General features: G+C 37.9%; 1 protein-coding gene across 2 annotated transcripts; it reads left to right on the forward strand.

Moving 5' to 3' along the window:
• Nucleotides 1-7,007: 7,007 nt before the first annotated feature.
• FGA (fibrinogen alpha chain) lies at nt 7,008-15,203 on the forward strand. Of its 2 annotated transcripts, none has more exons than XM_070245945.1 (5): nt 7,008-7,381; nt 7,641-9,433; nt 9,897-10,080; nt 11,160-11,305; nt 11,912-15,203. In XM_070245945.1, exons 3-5 carry the CDS (start codon nt 9,924-9,926, stop codon nt 13,610-13,612), a joined length of 2,004 nt encoding a protein of 667 aa, XP_070102046.1. In that variant the 5' UTR covers nt 7,008-7,381; nt 7,641-9,433; nt 9,897-9,923; the 3' UTR covers nt 13,613-15,203. The 2 variants fall into 2 exon arrangements, with proteins under 2 accessions (XP_070102046.1, NP_001421642.1); NM_001434713.1 differs by having other exon boundaries at nt 7,029-7,124; nt 9,317-9,433.
• Nucleotides 15,204-25,641: the final 10,438 nt, after the last annotated feature.

Consider the following 25,641-nt stretch of genomic DNA (forward strand, 5'->3'; position numbering starts at 1 on the left):
TTCTTATCAGTTTGATGCAGCTCAAAAAGAGTAGGAAAAAAGGGTTAATGACAATAAAATGACTTAAAGTAGATAGAAAATAATAAGTTGGTGATAGAAACTAAGAGTGTGAGAAAGACTATCTCATATACCATTTTGGGAGGTGTTTGTGTGTGTGTGCATGTGTCCCCCAGAGGCAGAAGTTGTTAGTCATCCTCCTGCTCCTTGGACACCATTCTTATGCATCTGTGCTGGGTCACTTTTTTTTTTTTTTTTGGTGAGGAAGATTGGCCCTGAGCTAACATCCACTGCCAATCTTCCACTTTTTGCTTGAGGAAGGTTGTCGCTGAGCTAATATCTGTGCCAATCTTCCTCTGTTTTGTATGTGGGATGCCACTACAGCATGGCTTGATGAGCGTTGTGTAGGTCTACACCCAGGATCCAAACCTCCAAACCCCCAGCTGCAGAAGCAGAGCATGTGAACTTAGCCACTACGCTACAGGCTGCCCCCTGGGTCACTCTTTGGATTGGTTGATTCTCATTTACTCAAACTTTGTCCCCTTAATAAATAATCATGCCGATAGGTTTGATGTGTGTTTCTTTATTTGTTGTATTCTTATAATTCATGGATTGTTCTTTTATTCTGTATATTTTTAAAGTTTATAAATGGCATTGTCATACAAATCAATGTTACTCAGAATACTGACCCCCAAATTCTTTGTTACTGGCCTGTGTTAAGACAAGAAAAATAATTGAGAATTAGCATGTAGAAACATTTTTCCTATGTTTTGTTTGCTCTGATTATATTTAAATTACATAAAAGGTAATTTTGTGTCTTTGGAATCTAATGATAAAAATTCAAGCCTATGTTTTGTATATCTTCACTTTTTAAAATTTCATTTTTCTAGTAATTGTTTTTACTTCATTTTACAATCTAATAGGTCTGTGATTGTTTAGAAATTTAATAAAACTGGTCCTTTATCACAAATACTCCAAGAAGCACAGCTAAGGTCTTCATTGTACTTATCACTTTTTTCATTCAGCACTGTGTCTTTACCATCTGTCCACAATCTGAGTATTGTATAATTTCCCTTGATTTCCTTTGAACCCAAGGGCTCTAAAGTGAATATAATTTGGTTCTAAAGCTTGTGGTTTTTAAAACTATTTTTAATTACTATCTAAATTTATTGCATTATGGTTGGAGAATGTAATCTTGGTGATATTGATTCTTGAGAGAGAGAGATTTCACAAATTATTTTGGGATAGAGGAATTATCAGAGAATTAGCAGAGGCATAAAAGCATACATAATCATAATCACCCTCCAATAATGACCTAAATACCAGAAGACCATTAATACTTTTTCCTTTAAGAAGGAAAACGAACAAACTAAAGATAAACAAATAGATATTGGCCTCATAAGCATGAGCTTTGGCCCAAACGGCCCTGTAGCCATGACCTATTAGGAGCACTGATGGTAGATTAGACCACTGGCTTAGAGAGCACCCCTCTGTATCAGGTTTGAAAGCCTTTGGTGAAGGCTGGCTGGCACAATTTCAGGCTCTTGCTCATCTCAGTTTCCTTGGGAAATATTTGAAGGTACAAACAGTTAAATTCAGGATCATTACATTTAATCGGGTCTACAACTGGGGCAAAAATGTGTTTCCCAAATCCAAAATCCAGTATTCGCCCCCATTTCCCAGGTCTTCACATCGATTTTCTTCTACTGGTAACTTAAAAAGCACAGAGTGACCTGAGATAGATGGGAAGCCTCCCCAAACAAATCTGAATGTTGACTCTCCTTAAATAAACAGAGTAGGCCAGATTCCACTCTGTGATGAAAGACGCCTCTTTCAAATCCTCAGGGAAAAACAGTTAAAGTGTGACTTGAAAAAAATATGGCCTAACATTTGAGACCTTGGATTGGAAATGTTTTCCCTCCTAATTTGCTCTCCTTACTTCAAAAAGCTGTGGTAAGGGTCAAATGAGATTACATATGGAATTGCTCCAGAGAAAAATACAAAGCAAAAACAAAATCGAATTGTTTTTTGTTGTTAAGATTGGTATTGCTTCCTGGGATTTGAATCCAACATCAGTGAAGTTTAGAAATATACTTTTAAAACTTTAATATTTTTTGCTTTTATTTTTTAAAAATCTTTTTGTTTTGGAATAATTTCTCTATTTACAGAAAAGTTATAAAAATACAACAGAGATTTTTTTTATACCTATCACCTGGTTTCCTCTAACGTTAGCATCTTACATTACCGTGGTTCATTTGTTAAAACTAAGAAGCCAACTCTAGTAGTGACTATTTCCTAATTTCTTTATAAAGTGTTTCCTAATACTTTATTCAGATTCCACCAGTTTTGCACGAATGTCCTTTTTCTGTTTCAGGATGCCATCAAGGATACCACATTACATTTAGTTGTTACCTCTCCTTAGTCAGCTTTGGTAACAATTTTTTAGTCTTTCCTTGTTTTTCATGACCTCAACTATTTAGAAAAGTATATTCTGGCATACTAGTCAATTATTTTGTAAAATGTCCTTCAGTTTTGGTTCTCTGCTGTTATTCTCAATGTTTTTTTGTTGAATTCTAAGCAAAATTTTACTCAAATGCCTTCTTCAAATTGCCTTGGTTTCACTATGGAATGGCCCATTGAAAATAGGTTCCAAAAGGAATCACAGAATGATTATTATATTATTGGAACATTATAGAAGTTAATTCTAAAAATGCTAAAAAATTATTCAGTTAAATGGCTATTAATTTGGGGACAGTTAAATTATAAGGTATAAAGTAGACTTCTTTTCTCAATAAGGAGATTAAAGAGAAATTCGGTGTGACAAAATCAAACAAGATCAAGAAAAGCTCTATTTGTTCCTTTCCTCTCTTTCAGAAGTGCAGTTCAGAATCATTTCTGCATATTTAAAGAAATTCCCATCTTCTCTCTACAGCTGTAACTGCAGGGAAACCGCCTGAAGGTGGCGTATCGATGAGTCCTAAAAATAAAGGTCCCATCACTTACTCCTGCATAGATCAGCGTGTCAGCTCACTCACCTTCACAGTAAGCAGCTTGGTTAAAAACAAACTTTTGCAACTCTCTTGAAATGCAGAGAGAAGGAGAGTGCTAAGATACACAAAGCTAAATAGCCTTGCCAAAGTTTTCCAGTAAATCCTTTCTAGAGCAAACCAGGCGCTCTTAGAAAACCTGAGGCAGAGGCCCTGAAAGAGTAGGATAAGTGACAGAATTTCCAAAATTCTTAGAATTCAGGAATTTCAAAATTTAGAAATAAACTTTCATACTTTTCAGTTGTGCACTTCACATTGCTTTAACAAAATATTTCCTGTCAAATTACCGTAAACTTCTTGTTGTTAGGACAATGACAAAAGCACAGATTCATAGAGATTTTTATGCTAGAAGACACAAGGAACATTTTCCAGAAGCATCTAAATGCAAGCATAAGACCTGAATTGAATCTGATCTTTTAAGGAATATTTTACTCAAAATGTAACAGAAAGCAGTTCAGAAATAATTTATCCCTCTCTCTGCACTGTGTGCTAACAGGACTTTGAATATACCTCACAGATTTTTTTCCAAAGTTTTGTATTAGTTTTAGCCATATGAAATTGCAAACATTCATCATTTTGATCTACAAAAACGGCAGTTTTATATGGTCTAACTTAATTCTTAGCTGCATATGTATTTGACTTGATCACCAGCTGTAAGCAACTTGAAGGTAGAGGACTATACATTTTTGCCTTTTTATCTCAAGGACACAGCATGCAGGACTGACAAACAAAACATACAGTAAATGGTTGTTACATTGAAACAAATGAATAAGTAAGTGAACTGCTCTCAGAATTCAATACATTTAAAATAAATTGGTAAAGAAATGCATGCTCCCCTTCTTCCCTGGGATGTAGCGCAGGGAAGGGCAAACAACCCACTCAAAAGAAAGCTGAGTTTTTGTTTTGTTTCTTCTTTTTGTATTTTTAAGTGATGTCTACACAATGGCAAATATTTAGATGACTGGCTATATATTCTACTCTTCAGCGGTAAGTTCTGATGCATAGATGTAGTTTAAAACTGAAATATAATTATAGATAATTTCTATTCTTTTTATACGTTATACACCATACAAATAAAAACTTTTCCAGTCCTGCCAGATGTGACCACATAACAAATGTGTGAGTCCCTGCATTTAAATATTTAAAATTTGTGGAATATTATATTAATTTCAAAAGGATCAATAAATGAAATATCCCTTGCATTAGGACTAAGGAATATAAGATGTCATCTCTGGGAAAACGCAATATGGCAATTATGGTTTAACAAACTGGAAATTTCTCAATGTTTTTTCCATTTTTACACTTGTAAAGATATCCTTTTTGTCACACGCTTGTAAAAAATGATACTCCTTGTATTCCTTGTTGTCTAGTCATCTGCACGACTTTCTAAACAAAATCTACTTCTCCATAGCTGCTAAGACGGCTTGTCCACGGGGTGGAGAGCCTGGCCTTGCGCTCAACCCTGCAGAGCCAGGCCAAAACAGTGCCCTGCAAAGGGCCTGGTAGGGAATTCTGGCACTGGAGAGAGAACACAGAAACTTTCTATTTGGGGACATTGGGACATTCTAGGCATGATAAAAGCGACCACTTCTGGGCCTCGTAATGCGTACATCCAACATGTTACATAAACCATTTTATATAATCCTCACAACCTCGCAAGATAAATATTGTCATCCCCATGTTACAGATAAGTAAAGTGGCTCAGAGAATTTAGTTTGTCCACGTCACTTAGCTACAACGCAGACTCTCTCTCTCTCTGCAAAGTCTGTTATCCTTCGACCATACTGTGCCACCACTGTGACAGCCTTCCATTCCTCCAGCAAATACTTATTAGCATTTACTCTGTGCCTGGCATTGTACTAGGCAGTGTGCTTTGGCTTCATGTGGCTTAGTGTAGGGGAGACATAAAATAAACAAACAACTTCCCAAATATATATTGCCTGGGAGGCATAAAGTGCTAGGAAGAGAAACAAAACCAAGTTAATGGAACAGCACGTCAAGGCCGCTGCTCTTTAGGGAGGGTGGTCAAAGACGGCCTCTCTGGGGAGGTGCCATCTGAGCAGAGCCCTGGATGAGGTCAGAGAGTGAGATGCACAGACACTTGAGGGAACCACGGAACACCTAGGATAATGCCCTCATGTGGTACTTTGTAAATGCCCTGACATGGAACCAGAGCGGTGGCATTCAAACAAACTATTTTCTGTTAACTACTTGCAATCAGATTATGTCCAACTAAATCACGAGAAGCCCACCAGATCACTCTCTGGGAACTGCCTCCATACACCATGTTCGCCACCCAAGAAGGGCACTTCCTCTGGGCAGAGGAAAACAACTGAGAACGTCAAACCTCAATTTCCTATCTGTGCCTGCCATTTTGCCAGTTCAGCCACTGTCGACGAGTGTAACCCAGCTTTCCATGAAATAATTGCCCTCCAAAACCTGAATGGGGCTCTAGTGCTCCCTCTGAGCTCTGCAGCTGCCTCTAGAAGCGCAGGAAAGCCACATCAGGAGTGAACTTAATCAGACAAAGAACCTTCCAGAGCAAGCAGTGAAGGAGGGTGCTGCCTTGTGCCAGGGCTTTCATGCAGTTATAGCCAGCTTCACATGCCTACAGAGCCTGAGGAGACCATAGGTCAACTTCATAACAGTGGAACCCACTCATGCTTTCCTGCTCAATGAGGGCCCGCACCTTTTGTGGAGAATATAAAAGCCAATAAAACACATCAATTCTCAAGTTTATGATCTAGTGGAGGACATGGACAGTACTCTTATAATCCTAAATGCCATGGGTGGTACATAGTCTAAAAAAGTATGGAAGAACAAGAGATTGCTTTTAATTAGAGAGATGAAATCAGGTGTAATGTAAAGTGTCTAGAAATATGTCTGGCACTTAGTAAATACTCAATAAATATTAGCTATTACTATGATCAGGATTGGCTTCACATGGGAAGCAGAATTTGAGGCAAGGTAGGATTGCCAGGCAAATTACAGGATGTCCACTTAAATATGCATTTCACATGCACCACAAAAATATTTTTAGTATAAGTATGTCCCAAACGTTGCAACGGACATACTTATACTAAAACGTATTTGTCGTTCATCTGAAATTCAAATTTAACTGGGCATCCTGGTTTTTTATTTGCTAAATCTGGTAACTGTCAGCCAAGGAAAATTTTAATATGGAGATGAAGAGCAGAGAAAGTAAATTGGCATGTCCCAAGACATAGAAACAGAAAGAAATGGTATTTTTCATGGCACTTTATGTTCTCCAATAGTTAACGCTTACTGATTACTTACTATGTGGTGATCACTTCTCTGAGGGCATTACAAGGATTAACTCATTTATTCTTCATAAAAACATGTGTGACAGGTTGTCACTATCCATCTGAGGTGTAAAGAGGTGAAGTAATTTCTCCAAAAGCACAGAGCTGGGAAATGGTGTGGCTGGGATTACAAAGCTAGGATGTTTGGCTCCAGGGGCTGCTGTCTTAACCATTTTGGAGAACGGCAAAGAATCTCTTTAAGGTAAGCTTCCAGAAGGCCTTCTGGGTCAGCCTACCACCACAGTCATTTGTTTAAAAGTCAGACCATGCAACCGTAATTCCTACATAAAGTGAAAGACCATTTGTCAAATCGCGGCTTCACAGTGGGCTACAGCTAGCTGGCCTCAGCACTCTCCATATTCCTTCAAGTATGCAAGTGTAGGCATGTCTTCCTGTGTTCCCCTTTGCCCTTCCAAAATCACTCTGTTCCCGGAATGTGGGATCTTCCCCGAAATGCTGCTGCCGCCTTTGCAACAGCTTATCGGAAGCAAACAAGCTTGGGGGAATTGAGCAAGAACTTCTGGGACACCAACCTCACAGAAGGACCAAGGATGTAGGGTGTACGCTGACTGTCTAAATAGGACAAAGATAATGATTAATCAAACCTCTCGCAGATTTAAATGGGAAGGGAACTAGGAGTGGAGGCAATCCTCCTTTCTTTCAGCTGGAGTGCTCCTACGAGCCAGTCTCACCCTCAGAAAAGATGTTTTCCATGAGAATCTTCTGCCTGGTCCTGAGTGTGGTGGGCACAATTGGGGTATGTTCCTCTTTATTTTCGCTTCTTGCTTTCTCTCTGGTGTTTATTCTACAAAGAGCGTGCAGGTCTGAGTCAGCCTGATATACATCCTCACACACTGTTAGCTTGATAAGAGCTAGGCCATGGAGGCAAGGTCCTAGATGGAACTGACACCTCAATGGTACAGGCTAATATGACCCTATGAGGGAGACTCAGCTGGACCAAAGTGTGTAAATTCAAAGGGGAAGATTTAGCATCTTTAACTCAGCCTCACATTAGTTTTTTTTTTTTTTTTTTTTTTTTTTTTTTTTTTTTTTTAAAGATTTTATTATTTCCTTTTTCTCCCCAAAGCCCCCCGGTACATAGTTGTATATTCTTCGTTGTGGGTTCTTCTAGTTGTGGCATGTGGGACGCTGCCTCAGCGTGGTCTGATGAGCAGTGCCATGTCCGCGCCCAGGATTCGAACCGACTAAACACTGGGCCGCCTGCAGCGGAGCGCGCGAACTCAACCACTCGGCCACGGGGCCAGCCCCTTAGTTTTTTTTTTAAGGCAAGAAATTTCTGCCATTTTTATTGCTATAAAGCCTCGGGATAGTTAACACTGGTTAACAGAACAGAACATTCTTATGATAAGAGTTTTTTAAATCTAATTATTAATTTCTTGCTGTTTGTCCATAAATAAGCAGAAGGGTGATTTTATATAGGTTTTCTGAAAGGTTGCTTTTCTGTTTCTTTTAAGACAAATAAAAAGCAAATTAGTTGTCTTTGAAAACATATTACATAGCATAGTCAGAAGAGATTAATTGATAAGGCAATATGGTTTTTTGGAAGCAATTGTATTCTTTTAAGATAATTACTAAATATTGCAATAGCTTCTAAAGTTTGACTCCAGAGACCTATAGAAAAGAAGAGAAATTTCATTTAAAGCAAGGCCTTCAAGACACTTCAATCTTGTAAAAACATGATGAATATGCTCAAGAAACTCACTTACTTCCCAGTTGTGAATTATTTCAATTTATTTCTTTCCTTTCACCACTCATGAACCATAATGCCAGAGCAGAAAAAACTAAAGAGCGTTTCTAACTTAACTTTCTCCCTCATAGTAAAATAACAAGTAAAACTTTTTTCTGGGAAATAAAACTAACATCATTTGCTAAAGTGGTGTTTTGGATAATGCATAAGTTTCAGTTATTTCTCCCTTATTGGCATAAATATTTAATTTTTGCCTGTTTTCATTGTTGTGCCATTTTATTCTGAAATATGTTTGAATTTATAATTTTATTTCTTAGACAAAAAGATTGTACTTGTTCCTTCAAATAAATTGTTCTTGGTTGCTTGAATTAGTATTATCATTATTCGGGTATCTTTATAAAACTGAGATGGCAAACGTTAACCAAAAATCCTTGTAAGTTGGCGGTACCAAATAAAAATGGCTAAAACTTAAAACCCACATTGATTTATTACGATATAAAGTCATGTGGGAAGGATGGTTTTTACATCCTATTTTACCTCAAGGATCACAGTAGAAATTTTAAAAAAATCTATATTTCTAATAACAAATTATTCAAAAAATATTGTCAGTCATGGACCATTATTTTTGCTTTCAGTCTACTTTTTTTCATTTCAAATAAAAAAAAATTATTACATGAGTGAGTAATCTAAAAAGCATTTCCAAGTCTGTATTGGCTACATATGTGTCCTTGGTATATATTTGCTCAAATTATGGACCCGTAAGGTCATAGTAGATACATGAAGGAGAGACAGACGTTAAGCTAAGACAGTGTGGGGTTTCTTCTACTGAAATAGGAATGAAAGGAGAAAGAACTCTTTGAATTTTTCAATTATCTTTCTATCTCCAGACATTAATGAAAATGGAAAGGTAAATTTTAACTAATTTTGTTGATTCAAATAATTTTCCTTTTATAATAGATGCATTTGTTAAATGCTTGTTTAGTGTCAAGCACAGTTAAGGAATTTGTACACCTCTTCTCCTTGACTTCTCACAACAACTCCATAAAACGGGTATTAGGACTTTCATTGGAAACAGAAGTGACCTGAGCTTTGCAGAGGCCCCAGAGCTGGTGCCCTTAATCTCTGTGAGCCAGTCTCTTCCTTGGGATTTCAGGTATGCCAATGTCTCCTCCTTATCTGTCTAATATTTCTGTCTTCTGTATGTGTGAATGAATTCTTAAATTCAATCACAAACGACAAAGACCGAGGAAGGTGAATTTCTACATGAAGGAGGAGGTGTGCGTGGCCCACGAGTTGTGGAAAGACAGCAATCTGCCTGCAAAGAGACGGACTGGCCCTTCTGCTCTGATGAAGACTGGGTGAGCAGTGGGCATCTGGAGCGGGAGGATCCTTCCCTGTGGTGTTGGAAGTGCGCACAGGCAGACCAGTTAGGTCACGGAGAATAATCTAGTCGCTCCTCAAATATCAACTTAAAGAAGAGAAATGAGAGGAAGCTCGTCCTGAGAGCACTATTTAAATTACCTTCCAAACTCTGGGTCATTAGTGGAATTAACAGGTTGGATTTTAGTTGCAGGCTCCGGCAAATACTAAGAACCTGAGTACTATGGCCTCAAGATTTCACGGGACCTAATTTAGGGTTAAGTGGACCCTCATTCCAGAACTTCTCTATGATCTCTGACTAGTCCTCTTCAAGTACTTTTAAGTAAATGGATGCTCTGAAGAGATGGGGGAGGGGAGCAATGGGGGCTGCATGGAAACCTTCAAAATTGTACTGGATCCAAGAGATAGACACTTAACGTAATTTTTCCTCTGCACTTTCAGAACTATAAATGCCCTTCTGGCTGCAGGATGAAAGGGTTGATTGATGAAGTCAATCAAGATTTTACAAACAGAATAAATAAGCTCAAAAATTCACTATTTGATTATCAGAAGCACCATAAGGACTCCAATTCATTGATCAGGAATATAATGGAAGTTTTGAGAGGGGATTTTGCTGATGCTGGCAGTAAGTATCACACATTTAGTGCCTTGACTTTATAGCACACAACAAAAACCCTAAATAATTATGATGTCTCCTTTAGCAACTGCAATTTTTATTCCAAAGTACTTGGTGTAAAAACATGTGTCTTTACAATATTCCTTAATTTTAAAGATGGGCTTGTTTTTGTTATTTTTATTACATAAAAAAAGACTAGCTTAGAATTGTTTGAAGTCACAAAGAAAGTCAGAATTTTGTACTGAAGACTTTAAGTGTGTTCTTTTCAAGAGTATAAACTGCAAATAGGATGGACCCAACGTTTTGCGTAGATATTTTCGTTTCTGTCTTACAGAAGAGGAAACTAAGAGGGCAAGGAACTTGCCCACAGACACAAAGGTATCATACGATGGAGCTGGGAGTCCAATCCACAGACTCCAGCAAGCTGATGTGTAGTTATTTTTTTTAATTTAAAATATAGAGCCATATTATATCTTTCTTACGAGACTAGGACTAGGTCTCAGTAGGACTTGGAAATCACTGAATTCTCTCTGGGCATGAGCAGCAAGTTCAGTGAGGCCCTAGTTCCTGACACCTTGATTTGACTCTTTATATTCATTAAGAAACACTTGACTACTTTAAAGTCAATTGTGCAATAATAACTGGCAAGTGAATGATCCTGTTGACCTAAAAAAAGCTTAGGAACAATTTCATGTCTACAGGTAGGAAGAAAAGATTCTCAGTAAAAAAAATCCAAGAATATGTTCAAGTCACTTGACTAAGGATATGATGAAATAATTAGGACGTGATCAAACTGATTATTTTATCTCCTAATCGCACCTTTAAAATTCCAAAGAGATTTCTTCTGCATTTCTTTGGATTTCTAGTTCCCAGTAGGGCATCTTAACTGACATTTCTGGATGATTGTAAGACATAACATTGTCCAAAAATCAAATTCCCAATAGATTTGGAATTCACAAATTACATGTCCAGAGAAGAACATTAGCAAAATGAAATGGGGTATATTTACCTGCAAATTTCCTTCTTTGGCTGGCGGTCATAAGCAAATTACTCAGCAGCTACTTCAATATCTACATTTCCTATTTCAGACAGAGATAATACATTTAACCAAGTGTCAAAAGATTTGCGAAGCAAAATTGAGATCCTGAAGCGCAAAGTCATAGAACAAGTACAGCATATCAACCTTCTGCAGAAAAATGTCAAGGCTCAGCTGATAGATATGAAACAACTGGAGGTAAGCAAGTATATGGCTCTGACACTAGATTTCCTCATTTTTGAATAGCAGGGAATAGCTGGGGAAAAAAGGGCAATAGCCACTCATTGAATGCCTACTATATATAGAGAAAAGTGTTATATCTACTAGCAACCTAGAAAGTACGTGTTATTTCCCCTACTCTACAGATGAAGAAAAAGCTCAGTGATATTAAGTAAATCTTCCAAGGACGCATAGGTAGAAAATTTCAAAAGTAAATATTTAGTCCCTGCTTGTCCTATTCCAAAGTCTTGATGCTGCTGTGCCTCTGTCTTCAGCCTCAGTCTCATTGAGGATCACTTCATTAGTGTTTCCTTTCAGAGGGAATAGCATCCTACTCTTGATCTGTTCTAAGTCTTGATGAATCCAAATAGCTGCTACTGCTTATCCTGACTAGCCTGACAATACCCGACATCTCTTCCACTGAAGATACTACATAAATGAAAAATAGAGTACTGTTTGGGAGATCTCCAAGTCAAAGAAATAAAATCAGTTTCCAAAAATATAAATTAATTACTAGAACTCAATAGACGTAGTTTATTTATTTACATCTACCATTTTTCCTTATGTTTCCCTCCCTCTCTCTAGGTGGACATTGATATTAAGATCCGCTCTTGCCGAGGGTCATGCAGTAGGGCTTTAACACGTCAGATAGATCTAAAGGACTATGAAGATCAGCAGAAGCAACTTGAACAGGTCATTGCCAGAGACTTACTTCCCTCTAAAGATAGGCAATACTTACCACGGCTAAAAGTGAGCCTGCTTTCAGACTTGCTTCCTGCAGATTTCAAGAGTCAGCTACAGACGGCCCCTCCAGAATGGACCGCACTAACGGAAATTCAGCAGATGAAAATGGAGTTAGAGACAGCTGGTAGAGTTGGGAAGCCCCAAGTAGACCCTGTACCTCATGGGACAGGATCAGTGCCTGAAAGCCCCAGGCACCCTGGATCTGGCAGTGCCAGCACTTGGACCTCTGGGAGCTATGGACCTGGTAGTGCAAGCACTTGGAACCCTGGGAGCTCTCAACCTGGTAGCAGTGGCCCTTGGACCTCTGGGAGCTCTGGACTTGGTAGTGCTAGCACTTGGAACCCCGGGAGCTCTGAACCTGGTAGCGATGGCCCTCGGAAGCCTGGGAGCTCTGGAACTCTAAGTGCCAGCATTTGGACCTCTGGGAGCTCTGGACTTGGTAGTGCTAGCACTTGGAACCCTGGGAGCTCTGAACCTGGTAGCGATGGCCCTCAGAAGCCTGGGAGCTCTGGAACTCTAAGTGCCAGCATTTGGACCTCTGGGAGCTCTGGACCTGGTAGTGCTAGCACTCGGCACCCTGGGAGCTCTGAACCTGGTAGCGATGGCCCTCGGAAGCCTGGGAGCTCTGGAACTCTAAGTGCCAGCATTTGGACCTCTGGGAGCTCTGGACCTGGTAGTGCTAGCACTCGGCACCCTGGGAGCTCTGAACCTGGTAGCGATGGCCTTCAGAAGGCTGGAAGCTCTGGAACTGGAAGTTCTAGCAAGTGGATCGCTGGGAGCTCTGGAACTGGAAGTGGTAGCATTTGGAGCTCTGGAAGTTCTCAGCCTACACGTGTTAGGCCAGATAGCTCAGGGCATGGGAACACCAGGCCTATCAACCCAGACTGGGGTACATTTGAAGAGGTGTCAGGAAGTGTAAGTCCAGGTACAAAGAAAGAGTACCACACAAGTAAATTGGTCACTTCTAAAGGAGATAAAGAGCTTCTGATTGGTGGTGAGAAGGTCACCTCTGGCAGTACAACCACCACTCGCCGTTCATGCTCTAAAACAGTTACTAAGACTGTTATAGGTCCTGATGGTCACAAAGAAGTTACCAAAGAAGTAGTAAACTCAGAAGATGGTTCTGACTGTGGTGATGCAGTCGAGTTAGACTTGTTCCGTACTTTCCCTGGCGAGGGTAGCCTAGATGGTTTATTTCATAGGCACCCTGATGAAGCTGCTTTCTTTGACTCCTTTAGCAGTAAGACCCAGTCTATGGGTTTAGGATCTGACGGCTTCACGGACTCTCATCACTTTGGTGTACCTGAGTATCCTTCAAGTGGTAAAACTTCAAGTCACAGCAAACAATTTGTGACCAGTAGCACAACGTTCAACAGAGGAGGCTCTGCAAGTAAGAGCTTTAAAATGGCAGATGAGGCGGGAAGCGAAGCAGGTCCTGAAGACCCCAGAGGAGCACATGCCACCAAGGGAAGCCATGTTAAAGTTCGCTCTGCAAGAGGTATCCACACTTCTCCCTTGGGGAAACCTTCCCTGATCCCCTAGACTAAGCTCATTATTCTTGCAATATGCTCCCAATAGCACCTTGCACTTCTTTCCTAGCCCTCTATCACGCTTTATTGAAATTACACTTTTTTTGTTTGTTTTTGTTAGACTGTAAGTTCCATGGGGGCAGGGACTTTGTCTATCATGTTGATCTCTGTATTCCCAAATGCTTAAGAGTGCAGAGTCATCACTCAATAAACACATGCTCAATGAATGAAGGAATCCCTCTGAAACTCGATTTTGAGTTTGTTTAACCAAATTCTTTCACCATTCAAAACGTGCACTGTTCAAATTGTTCCTCAATTTACTAATCATATTTTTCATGTGTGACTCAGTTAACATGGAGATCAGCCTAAAAACGAGTTATATGAACATGAAATGATGCCTAGATACTTTTGCTGGTTACTTGCTATTAATCAGTACGTGCAAGTAAAATTCCAAATCCATTGAGGAAAATCCCCTTTGCAGTTTGTTGGTGTAAATGCTCCTCACTTGCATAAGTTCCATCCCAATGTAAGTGCATCCTTCTCCATGGAAGGAAGGAAGGAAGGAAGGAAGGACGGAAGGAAAGATCGAAGGGAAAAAAGCCGGTATCTGCTTTCATTTAATCTGGGCCGTGCCTATCTTTGTAAAGTTAAATGACAGTAATTTCTTCCAACCAGCTTAATTTTTTTTTTAGACTGTGATGATGTCCTCCAAACACATCCTTCAGGTGCCCAAAGTGGCATTTTCAATATCAAGCTACCGGGATCCAGTAAGATTTTTTCTGTTTATTGCGATCAAGAGACCGGTTTGGGAGGATGGCTTTTGATCCAGCAAAGAATGGATGGATCACTGAATTTTAACCGGACCTGGCAAGACTACAAGAGAGGTTTCGGCAGCCTGAATGACAAGGGGGAAGGAGAATTCTGGCTAGGCAATGAATACCTCCATTTACTAACCCTGAGGGACTCTGTCCTTCGGGTTGAATTAGAGGACTGGGCTGGGAACCGGACTTATGCAGAATATCACTTCCGGGTAGGCTCTGAGGCCGAAGGCTACGCCCTGCAAGTCTCCTCCTATGAGGGCACGGCGGGCGATGCTCTGATTGAGGGTTCTGTAGAGGAAGGCACAGAGTACACTTCTCATGCCGGCATGGAGTTCAGCACCTTTGACAGGGATGCAGACAAGTGGGAAGAGAACTGTGCGGAAGTCTACGGAGGAGGCTGGTGGTACAACAACTGCCAAGCGGCCAACCTCAATGGCATCTACTACCGTGGGGGCTCCTATGACCCGAGGAACAACAGTCCTTATGAGATTGAGAATGGAGTGGTCTGGGTCCCCTTCAGGGGTGCCGATTATTCCCTCAGAGCTGTTCGCATGAAAATCAGGCCCCTGGGGAACGAACAGGCTAAAAGAGGCGATGTGAGAGCACCGCTTTCTCTGTTTAGTGAAGTGGAGAAAAAATAAGGAGGATAAAGGAGTCAAGATTATTTATAACCTACTTAAAAATTCCCAGGTGCTATTTTACTATTCTTTGTACTGTAGCTCAATGTAACTGAGACATATTAGTGCTTTAAAAAATAAAGTTTTATGAGTTTTTTAATCTTTACAATAGCTCTGTGGGTTTTAAAATTTCTATAAGGATACACCAAGGGACCTTCAGTACTCAGGAAGAGAGAGTCACATGAAAGCTCCTCTCTGCAACCCTAAAGGGTGTTGTTTTGAGAACTTCCCCTCTTTTCACACCATCCAAAGTCATAGGGCTGATGTAAAGTAAAAAAGTTATTTCAGGGGCTGGCCCAGTGGCACAGCGGTTAAGTGCCCACATTCCGCTTCAGTGCCTCGGGGTTCACTGGTTCTGATCCCGGGTGTGGGCATGACACTGCTTGGCAAGCCATGTGGTGGTAGGCGTCCCACATAGAAAGTAGAAGAAGATGGGCATGGATGTTAGCTCAGGACCAGTCTTCCTCAGCAAAAAGAGGAGGATTGGCAGCAGATGTTAGCTCAGGGCTAACCTTCCTCAAAAAAAAAAAAAAGCTATTTCATCCACTCTATTTGAATGGTTTTAAACCAATATTTTAAGTTACAAACCACTGAGTTGAACAAGGGCTGGCCTTTGTAGAGGAATTTACAAATTACAAAGTACGTTCATCTCTTCTGCTAGCAAGCAAACCCAGGAAGGCAGAAGCATTCTTTCCTAATAGAAAGAGAAATCTATTCTTTAAGTCTTCCCATGAAGACTATAGCACACATTTAGTTTTTTCCCCACAGTCTAACGAATTTCTTTCAAAAATACATGGAAAAATGCATTTAAAATCTTTTAAATATTTACAAATAGTCCAAAAACAGATTGAATTTACGTATTAATAACCAATCCCCACAGTACTCATTGACTTCATTTTCCCACCAATCATAAAGTATCTTCTGTGATACATTAGCTGTTATCGAAGTAAGACATTTGTTGGAAAGCATCTCACTAAATATGATCTATACCATATTCATAAATTCAACATAAACATTGGTCAATATTTTATTTGATCCAAGTTTCATCTTTTATTTTACTGACCTTGGCTCTTGCCCCCAGTTTCTAACTCATATTTTCCTCTAGTGAGAACTACTTGCCATTTACCCCTGAAAATGTATTAAAATATCCCAAGTACATTGAGATCCCAGTATAGTGCTCTCACTTGCAAAGTTTCTATGCCAATGTAACTGCATCCTTTCTCCTAGGAGGGAAAGACAGAAGGAAGGAAAGAAGGAAGGAAGAAAAGAAGGAAGCAGGCTAGGGCTAGAGGCCAGAGTCTGGGGAGCAGAGGGAAGGTGAGCATAAGAGCTTGCAAATGAGTCACACATACGAAGCCCCAGGATTCTTGCACTTCCTTAAGTGCAATTGAAAATCCTTGATACAAATAAGTGATACAGCTCCACATCTTTGGATAATTGGATAAGAACTTCTTCAGAATTAAAAGAAGTTTCATTTATTTCAGATATCCGAGTTCTGTTATCTCTATGCCCACCTCATTTACCCTCACACATATGCCTCCACAGAATTTGAATTGGGAGTAGGAAGCATTTTATTTTCCAGAATATCACACTATTAGGGACAGAATCAGGTCCCCAGATGAAAGTGACTGAATGTAAAGGGCCGTTCATTTCACATTTATTTTGAAGGCTTTGACTTTATTTGCAAAGAATAGATAACCTCTTTTAATTTAATAAACAAATAACCAATATTAGCAGAATCATGATAATTGGAGATACAGTTTGGTTGTGAGAAAAGACACCAAACACATCTTTTCCATTTTACCTTATCTTTAACCTATTGCTCTATTTCCCTTATTCCTGAAATTAAATATTACTTCAGTTTTGCTGACACTCATTCGCATTGAAACCCACTTTAACTTGGTTACCACTCTCTTGAAATTGCTTTCCTTAAAGTCAACAAAAACGTTGTAGTTCTAAATTTAGTGTCCTACATTCCAGCTTCTTCCTGCTTGACTTCTTTTAAACATTTGATACTATTGTCCCATCCCACCTCTTCAATCTGTATTTTTTTCTCTTGATTTCTGGTATGCCACTCCCACCTGCCCCACCTTTTTAGCCTTTTTGCTTGGCAATTCCTTCTTAGTCCACTCCTTAAATGTAGGAGTTTCTCCTTACAATAACATTAGTACTCATTTTTATCAGCTGGGATTAGGTTTGACACATGTGGCTTAAACAAGACAGAAATTTACCTCTTGTTCACAGAAAAGTCAATAGGAATACAGAAAAGTCTTCAGGAAGCCATCATCCTAATAAACGGCTTCCATCTTCAAGTTTACCTCAGGGTCCAAACGTCATGTCCTGTGACAATCTGGGAGAAAGAGAAAAGACAGAAGTGGAAAGGAATACCTTCTCTCTTTTTAGAAACTTTAATGGATGTTCCATATAACATTTCTATTTACATCTCATTAGCCACAGCTTTGGCACATAGACATACATAGCTGCAGGAGAGGCTGAGACACCTTGATTTTTAGCTTAGTTATAAGGCTATCCTAATTAAAATTAGGATTCTGTTAGTAAGGAAGAGAGAGAGAATAGATGTTGAGGTAGGCAATTGACAGTCTTAGCTAGAGCATATTTTCTCACTCTGCAAGTGAGTCTCTTTTCTGCTTGGTTGATTTGACTATCCCCTTAGATTCAAAGACCACCAATAGATTGATGATAGCCAAATCTAAAACTTCAGCCCTGACCTTCAGATCCTCATCTTCGGCTGATACTGAACACATCCAGTTAGATATTTCTCATTAATCTGTCTAATATCTATCAACATCTATTGCATCTTCCATATTTCCTATCCTAGTCAAAGTCATCATTAGCCCTCCAGTTTCCTAATCTAGAAAACTTGGGCTCCTTCTTAGCTTCTATGTTTCCTTTAATTCCCATATCTAATCCATTTCCAAACTATCTTCCACTCTAAAAATGGCCATTCTTACAGCACTTTTATGCTTTCATGTTATCTTCTGTTAATTTTTTCCCATTTGGGCTGTTTAACAGTCTCTTAATCTCTCACTTTACCACCCTTCTTTTGCTCACTCATTCTCCAAAGTTATCTTTTAAAAAGTGAATCCAAGCATGCCTTTCTCCTGCTTAAGGCTTGAAGGTTGAGTTAACATTTCTTAGCTTTGCATATAAGCTCTTTCACAAATTGGTCTCTTTCCAACCTCTGCAGTCACCCCTACGCTTCAATTACATTGAATTTCTCACTAGTATTGGAATTCCAGGTCCTTTAATGATTTTGTGCCTTTCCATACACTGCCCAGAAGCCTCTCATTCTTCCCTTAAAATACAGCTCCGTGATGTTCCTTCTGTAAACCCTTCCCTAATGGCCACCGTAGAACTTTGAATTGTTCTCTGGGCCCTCCTGGATCTTGATCATATCTCAAAAGTAACATAGTAGATCCCTAACATATTTGTTTCTGTTATTACAGCACTAGACTGTGAATTCTTTTAGGCCAAAGATCATTTAAGTACTCTTTCCTGCCCTATGTAAGAATGTCTTACTCCAAGACTATACCAATAAGTTTTCAAAGTTTCTTTAAATATTTTTGTTGTTTTTCCTTTCTCATTTAAATATTTAATTAATCTAGAAATTATTTTAATATGTTATAAAGAAGATATACTTTGGTATTTTTGTGGATGGATAACCAGTTATGTTGGGATCATTTATTCAATAAAGCATTCTTTTCCCATGGAACTGAATTGCCAATTTTGTTGAATAAAATTTCTTTGGATCTGTACATAGACTCTCTCCTGTGCTTACATACCTCCTTGCTCATCTTTAAAGTATAGATTTTGGATGAAATAGTCTCCATCTTACTCTCCATGTTTTTCTTTTTCTTTTTAGTCTAGAAAAATTATACTTTCAATTTTTTACTTCTTTTGTTTGTTCTATCAGGTACTTAGAAAAGTCTTCCTTAATTTCCAATTAGTTACTTTTTTAGAGAGTTAAAGTGAGTCATCTTTTAGTTATTAATTTACAAATATTTCATAAACTAGTTTAACCAGTTATTTTATTCTGTTTTAGAATTTTTAAGGTTTTCTTTGCAGACAAGTACACGATTAACTTTTGTAAATGTTTTATAGGCAAAAAGAAGAATGCATATTTTTACATTTATAGGTTACAAAATTTTATATTACCACGCTTGTTAATGGTGTTATTTACATATTCTGTATCTTTTCCTATTTTCTGTAATTGGTTTATCATTTTTTGAAATTTGTACGTTTATACATGTACACATTTATATACACACACATGTATGTGTCTGTGTGTATGTAACGAAGTCTCACTGTGGTTTTGAGTATGTGTGTGACCTCTTTGCACTCTGGGAATTTTGTTTTGTGTTATTGGCTCTTTCCTTATGTAGTATATGAAAGTTTATGACTGTTATATCTTCTCCACGGATTGTACTTTTTATCATTACATAATATCCCTCTTTTTCTTGTTTCATCCTTTAGTAATTGAATTCTACCCTGTCAAATATTAATATTACCATCACTCCCAATTTTTTCCTTGCATTTACCTACATATCTTTACATGTCATTTTATTTTTAACATTTTTTATCACTTTGTTTAGAAGACTTTCCCAAAATAATAGGTGGAGATGGATTTTTATATCACAATTTTATTTTAGATTTCCTTTTAAATCTTTTCCCTTTTCTTAACTTTTTTTTTTTTTTGAGAAGAGTAGCCCTGAGCTAACATCTGCCACCAATCCTTTCTTTTTTCTGAGGAAGATGGGCCCTGAGCTAAGATCCGTGCCCACCTTCCTCTACTTTATATGTGGGTTGCCTGCTACAGCATGGCTTTACAGGCAGTGCGTATGTCCTCACCCAGGATCTGAACCGGCGAACCCTAGCCTGACAAAGCAGACCATGCAAACTTAACTGCTGCACCACTGGGCCGGCCTCTCCCTTTTTTTAACTCTTGACGTGTTGTTCCTTTATTTTCAAGCTTTCTTTCTCAATTAATTTAGAAGATTTTCTTATAAACAGCTGATGAATTTTTTAAAACCCACTTTTATTTTTCATTTACTTTTAAAGTATTTTTGTTTCCTCTTTCCTTAACTTCTGCTCACTTACTCATGATACTCTTCCCCCCTGACCCCCCCCACCTTCTTAATCTGCAAGTTCTATTTAGATTATCCATTTCACAATAACCCTTAGTTGAATGAGTAAATAAATGGATGAATCAATAAAATAGGTATGAACCTGAAAGTTTTGCCAGGAATGTACATGGTTTTTAAACATTTATGCAAGAGAGGAAAATGCCGAATTAGAGATTCTGATCCTGGATGAGGAATGTAAAAACTATCCAGCTATATTTTAATTTTATGTCTAGATATGTCGGTTTCCTCTTTTAGCCTGTAGTTGTCCTTGATGCTCTCCTTCAGCATGCCATGGTACATGAGGAAAGCTTCTTAAGGAATTGCTCTATTCTTTAGTGCAGGAACTGTGTTTTATTTCCACTACTTCACGTAAGGGCTGGCACATAGCAGCCCAATAAAATATTTGTCCAATATTTTGATCCAATAAAATATTTGTGAATTAAAGAATCTAAGTGTTAAAAGAAACTTTAAAGATCATCCATTTCAACCTCTCTGTAAATGCCTAAATCTCTTCTACATCTGTTGATACCATATTTCATTTTTATTAAAAGAAATTATTTGCATTTTAATTCATATGTTCAGTTTACATATTTACTTTCAATTTCTGGAAATCCTTTAGTGTAAAATCTTACATTTCCAGAAAATATTATAGGAATGCTTTTAATCAATAATTACTGGAGTTTCTTTAACAAAGATGAGAACATTTTATAAATTGATTTTTTTGTTGAGAAAATAGTAGCTTAAGGATGTTAAGTAGTCTGATAATAAAGAGCATATCTGGAGATGAAGCTCACAACAGTGTTCTTAGAGGCTCTAACTACCTAAGTTTCATGCATCATTTATTATGAGTTCTACTGTAATTTGTAGATAAATGTGAGAGTATTGTATATAGCATTTAATTTTAATTATTTTCCCAGTGGTATTACTGATCCAATGATACTCTGTCATGGGTTCCCCTTATAACCAACAAAATACATTTTCCAAGTTCACTAGTGGACACTAGGGGTGCAGCTGGTGAATCAGAACAAGATCCATCCAGCCAAGTTCATTAATCTCAAATCATGTCCAGAAAAGCCTGGAAAAACTGACAGCATATTAATATAAGTACATATAGCTTGCAAAAATTATAAACTAAATGTTTGTTATACTTGAACAAAGTAATACAGCATTTACTATTTGCTAAAACAGCTTGAGAAGTAGCAATGTTTAAATTTTGGGTAGCCATGAATATTATACAAGTTCCTTATTTGTAATGAAATTTACACAGAAACCATTTTGGAGTTATTATGTTTTATTTATTTATTCATGCATTTATGAATTCACTTATATCTTCTTTTTGAATGAATCCCAAGTACTTCATAAATCTCATTTATAGAGAAAAATCCTTAATTAATTGGGGGAGGGGGTGGCAAAGGCCTTAAACATCACAGAAAGAAGTAGTATGGTGAGGAATTTACACCTAGGGAATAGATTCAAATTAACTCTTATACAAGAGCTGGACATTATATCTTCCATTTACACATAGTAAAAGCTACACTTCAAAACCACAGAAGCAAGAAAATTTAAGAGGACCTGCTATGTTTGAGCTGAGGAAGGCTCAGCTATAATACAGTAATTTCCCTGTTCATCAGCTCACTGCTGAAGGTGACTAGATGTTGATTGCAACAGAGCGCTCTGGAAAATATTTGCCAAATTCACCTTTGACTCTGTCTACAATAGGTCTATGACCTTAAGGTTATGTAAACTGTTGCAAAACTGCATTAAAAGTATCTCCTTTTGAGAGATAAAGCAAATGTAGCAAAAAACTGGTTAATTTAGGGGAAAGGTAAAGAGGTAGTCATTAAACTATTCTTGCAATTTCTCTGTAGGACTGAAACTTTTCCAAATAAAAAGGTTTTGGAGAATTACATGTAATTCAGTCAAGAAACAAAATCAAAAACATATTGCCTGTTGGCCACATCTTGGTTGGGAGAAGGAGAGAAAGCATACAGTGATTAATATATTGGTACCACTTAAGACTATTTGCAAAAGCATATGACTCTCCCACTCTAATCACTTAGGAAATAAAATATTTGAGTAAATAGAGGGTAATATAATGTTCCTGTTTACTATCTTACATACATAAAGAATGATTAAGAACTTGTATAAAAGGTGATTATGCTAATAGAAAATTGGGGGAAAGACATGAAAGGTAACTCTCAAAAGAAGATAGACAAACGGTCATTAAAAGTTTTAAAATCTCTTTCTTGCACTGGTAATTGAAGATATGAAAATTAAAGTAATTGTCAATATTTTAATCACAGCATTCTGCATAGTGAGGGAAAAGAAAAATTTCAAAAAACACCCGTAATTCTGTGCCTCAAACGTAAACTGATACAATCTTTCTGGAGAGTTATTTGGCAATACGTATATTTTAAAAACTTTTAGAATGCCAAAACCCTTTATTACCTCTAGATATTCTGCTTCTAAGAATTTATTCTAGAAGAATATAGATAATGATGTATATTATATATAATATATATTATATATATGAAAAGAAAGTTTATGTAGAAAAATGCTAGTTTCAATATTGTCTTCATTAGAAAAAGGTTGGAAAAATCTAAATGACAGAGACTTGCTTAAAAAGACTTAGAACATATTCACATGATGAAATATTGTATGGCCATTAAAAAATGTATTATAGAGAATAATATTACAGAAGAATATTAAGTAACATGGAAAATTTTCCAAGACACAATGTGAAAAATTCAGGTATTAAGGCATGTACAGGATAATAAGAAAAATGTAAACCAAGATATTAGCTGCTTTTCTGTTAGCATTGAAATTATAAGTGGTTCTACTTTTTTTTCAAATAATATGTACTACTTTCATTATTTAAAAATTACAATTTATGTTTTTAAAATACACAGAAACTATTCCTTTTGTGAGGGTTAGCCATAATTATGTACCAACACATGGTGGCTTGGTGCAGGATTGAGCAACGGTGGAAGCTCAAGTAGGAAGCATCGAATAACATGCCACAGTGGGGAGAGGGATGCAATTCAGAAACTGCAGTTTCAGCTCTATGTACAAATGGTGGGTAGCGTCTTTAATTTGTTTCTACACTTCAAAATAACTAAAAGTCCAACCTTGAGAATCACCTGAGACTGACAGGCCCGGGAACAGAAATAGTGGTTTCAGGTGTTTGGAGACCATGTTGATAAACTCAGGTCGAGTCTTAAACGTAGGCAGGGTCACCTCTGAGTAACAGTAGTTTCCAAGATGACAGCTTGCTCTAATATTGCCTCATGGTCACCATTTGAGTGAAAAAGCGCCAAATAAGAAAGTGTGAGTCCTAGGTAAATGCAAATGTAGCCTGTATCAGTCTATCCAAAATCCAGGCAGTGACCAGAATCTCTGGGGACATTTATTTAAAAATACAGACTCAGGCTCTTCCCATGTAGAGTCTCTGTCATAATAAACTTAGATTGACAACAGGAAATCTGTATTTTAAATGAGCTCTTCAGGTTTAAATGACCAGTGTACATGATATTTAGTGTGTGATGGCTAAACAGAAATGTCAGCTAAGCCACTTCAGCTGGTAGTGTGTCCCGTCATCCACATTTTTGCCCCAAGTGGAGAAATGTGTTCAATTTAAAAGACAATCCCTTAATTACATTGGTCAGCTGTTTTCCTTGGGTCCTAAATGCAGAGGAAGTGGAAGTTTACTTCCCAAGTGCGTATATCCTTTATAGTTTGTTACATAATTTCAGTCATAATTGTGTAATAAACTATATTATAGTTCTCAGCCATAGTGTATGATTAATGATTTTCAACTAATTTTTTTATTATTTTTGTAAAGTCATGAGTTAATCTTTTTAGATCCTGCTTTATATATTCTAACTCGGGGACACTACCTTCTTATTGTATTCAAAATTGTGATGCTTGAATGGGCAAGTCAGATATGTCGCATTTCTTATCAAATGACAACTTAAGAAAGCTTATTTCTTTCTAGATGGACTTGCGTATTACATATTACCCAGGCATGGTCTCTGTGTTTCTGCAGTTTGTGGGTTAACTAAGAATTGACTATCAGATTATCTACTTTACTGGTTTTTAACCTGTGGCTTTACTTTAAGCTCCAGGGATTCAGGAGATCCTCTGTGAATGTGTAAGGGGGTTGGGTGAAGGTCTGAGGGATACTGCCCATGGATCAGGCTCCTGCCATCTCCCCTTCTTTGATTCAATAGGCTTTTGATACACTCAGTCCTGCTGCAAAATTTCTACTTTCAGGTATTTTGCATATTGAGTTTGTGTGTGTCTTTATTGGAAAATGGGTTCTGTATAAAAAAAGGATATCCAAGATCTTTGTAATGATTGGATTTAATCATCCATAATTTATGAATTAATGAAAATAAGCTTTTCTGACAGGCTGATGATTCTGGAATCAAAGATGAATAAGAGTTCATTATTAGTGAAGGAGAAAGGTATGTAAAACAGACAAATTGCAGTTGAAAATAAACAGCAATTTGTCAGAGATGGTGTTGGGGGGAAGATGCTGTTAACAATGGGAGCACCATGTAAAAGGGCTTGACCTGCCTCGGAAAGGTGAAAAATTCACTATGATAAGATTGTGATAAGAACTAAGGAATTTTGATTTTAACATTTAGATAACAAGGAGCTGACATTAAGCAAGAAAGTAAGTTAGCCAGAATTTTCCATTTTTAGCACAATATACGTGATGGCAGAGTAATAGATAGATGGAGTACAGGTAAGGGTGGAACAGAACTCATGGCACAGAAACCAGGTAAAAGCCGAAGTTGGATTTGATGAGGAATTAAGAGAGTGAGAGCATTTCCAAGATAGAAATTAACAACCTTTGCTTAGACGCAAAGGTTAAGAGGATAAACTTCAGGACAATAAACTTCCGTGAAAATCAGTCGCATTGATGTTACATTAGGGAAGGAGGATCTGGGGTCATGGGGTTGCCCATGGCAGCTGGAGTGAAGTGCTGAGAGAATATAAAGTAAAAGAAATGTTGAGATCATACATTCATTTCTTCGACAGAAGTGGAAAGAACAGAAAATCCACTTCTACTTTAGTTCTGCCTGACTACGTAAAAAAATACCCAGTTGAGGCCAATAGGCCTAATTCCCAGGGGCGGTAGGTGACTGCTGCTTCCTATCTCATTATTTCCTTCAAAAAGCAAATGGTAAAGATTTGTTCTCCAGGGAATCTCTGATCCCAAAGTCTAGTGAAGTGTCAGAGTAGTGGTTTGTCTATGGTGCAGAGAGACAGTTTGAATCTTCGAATGTTCGGTGCCAGTTTATTAGCTACTTAGGGTTGTAAATGCTTCTCTTTTCTTACAACTTCAAAGTCTAACCCATTGTCCATGTGGATTACAAAATAAGAAAACATTAA

Source organism: Equus caballus, chromosome 2, assembly GCF_041296265.1.
Source record: "Equus caballus isolate H_3958 breed thoroughbred chromosome 2, TB-T2T, whole genome shotgun sequence".
NCBI lineage: Eukaryota > Metazoa > Chordata > Mammalia > Perissodactyla > Equidae > Equus > Equus caballus.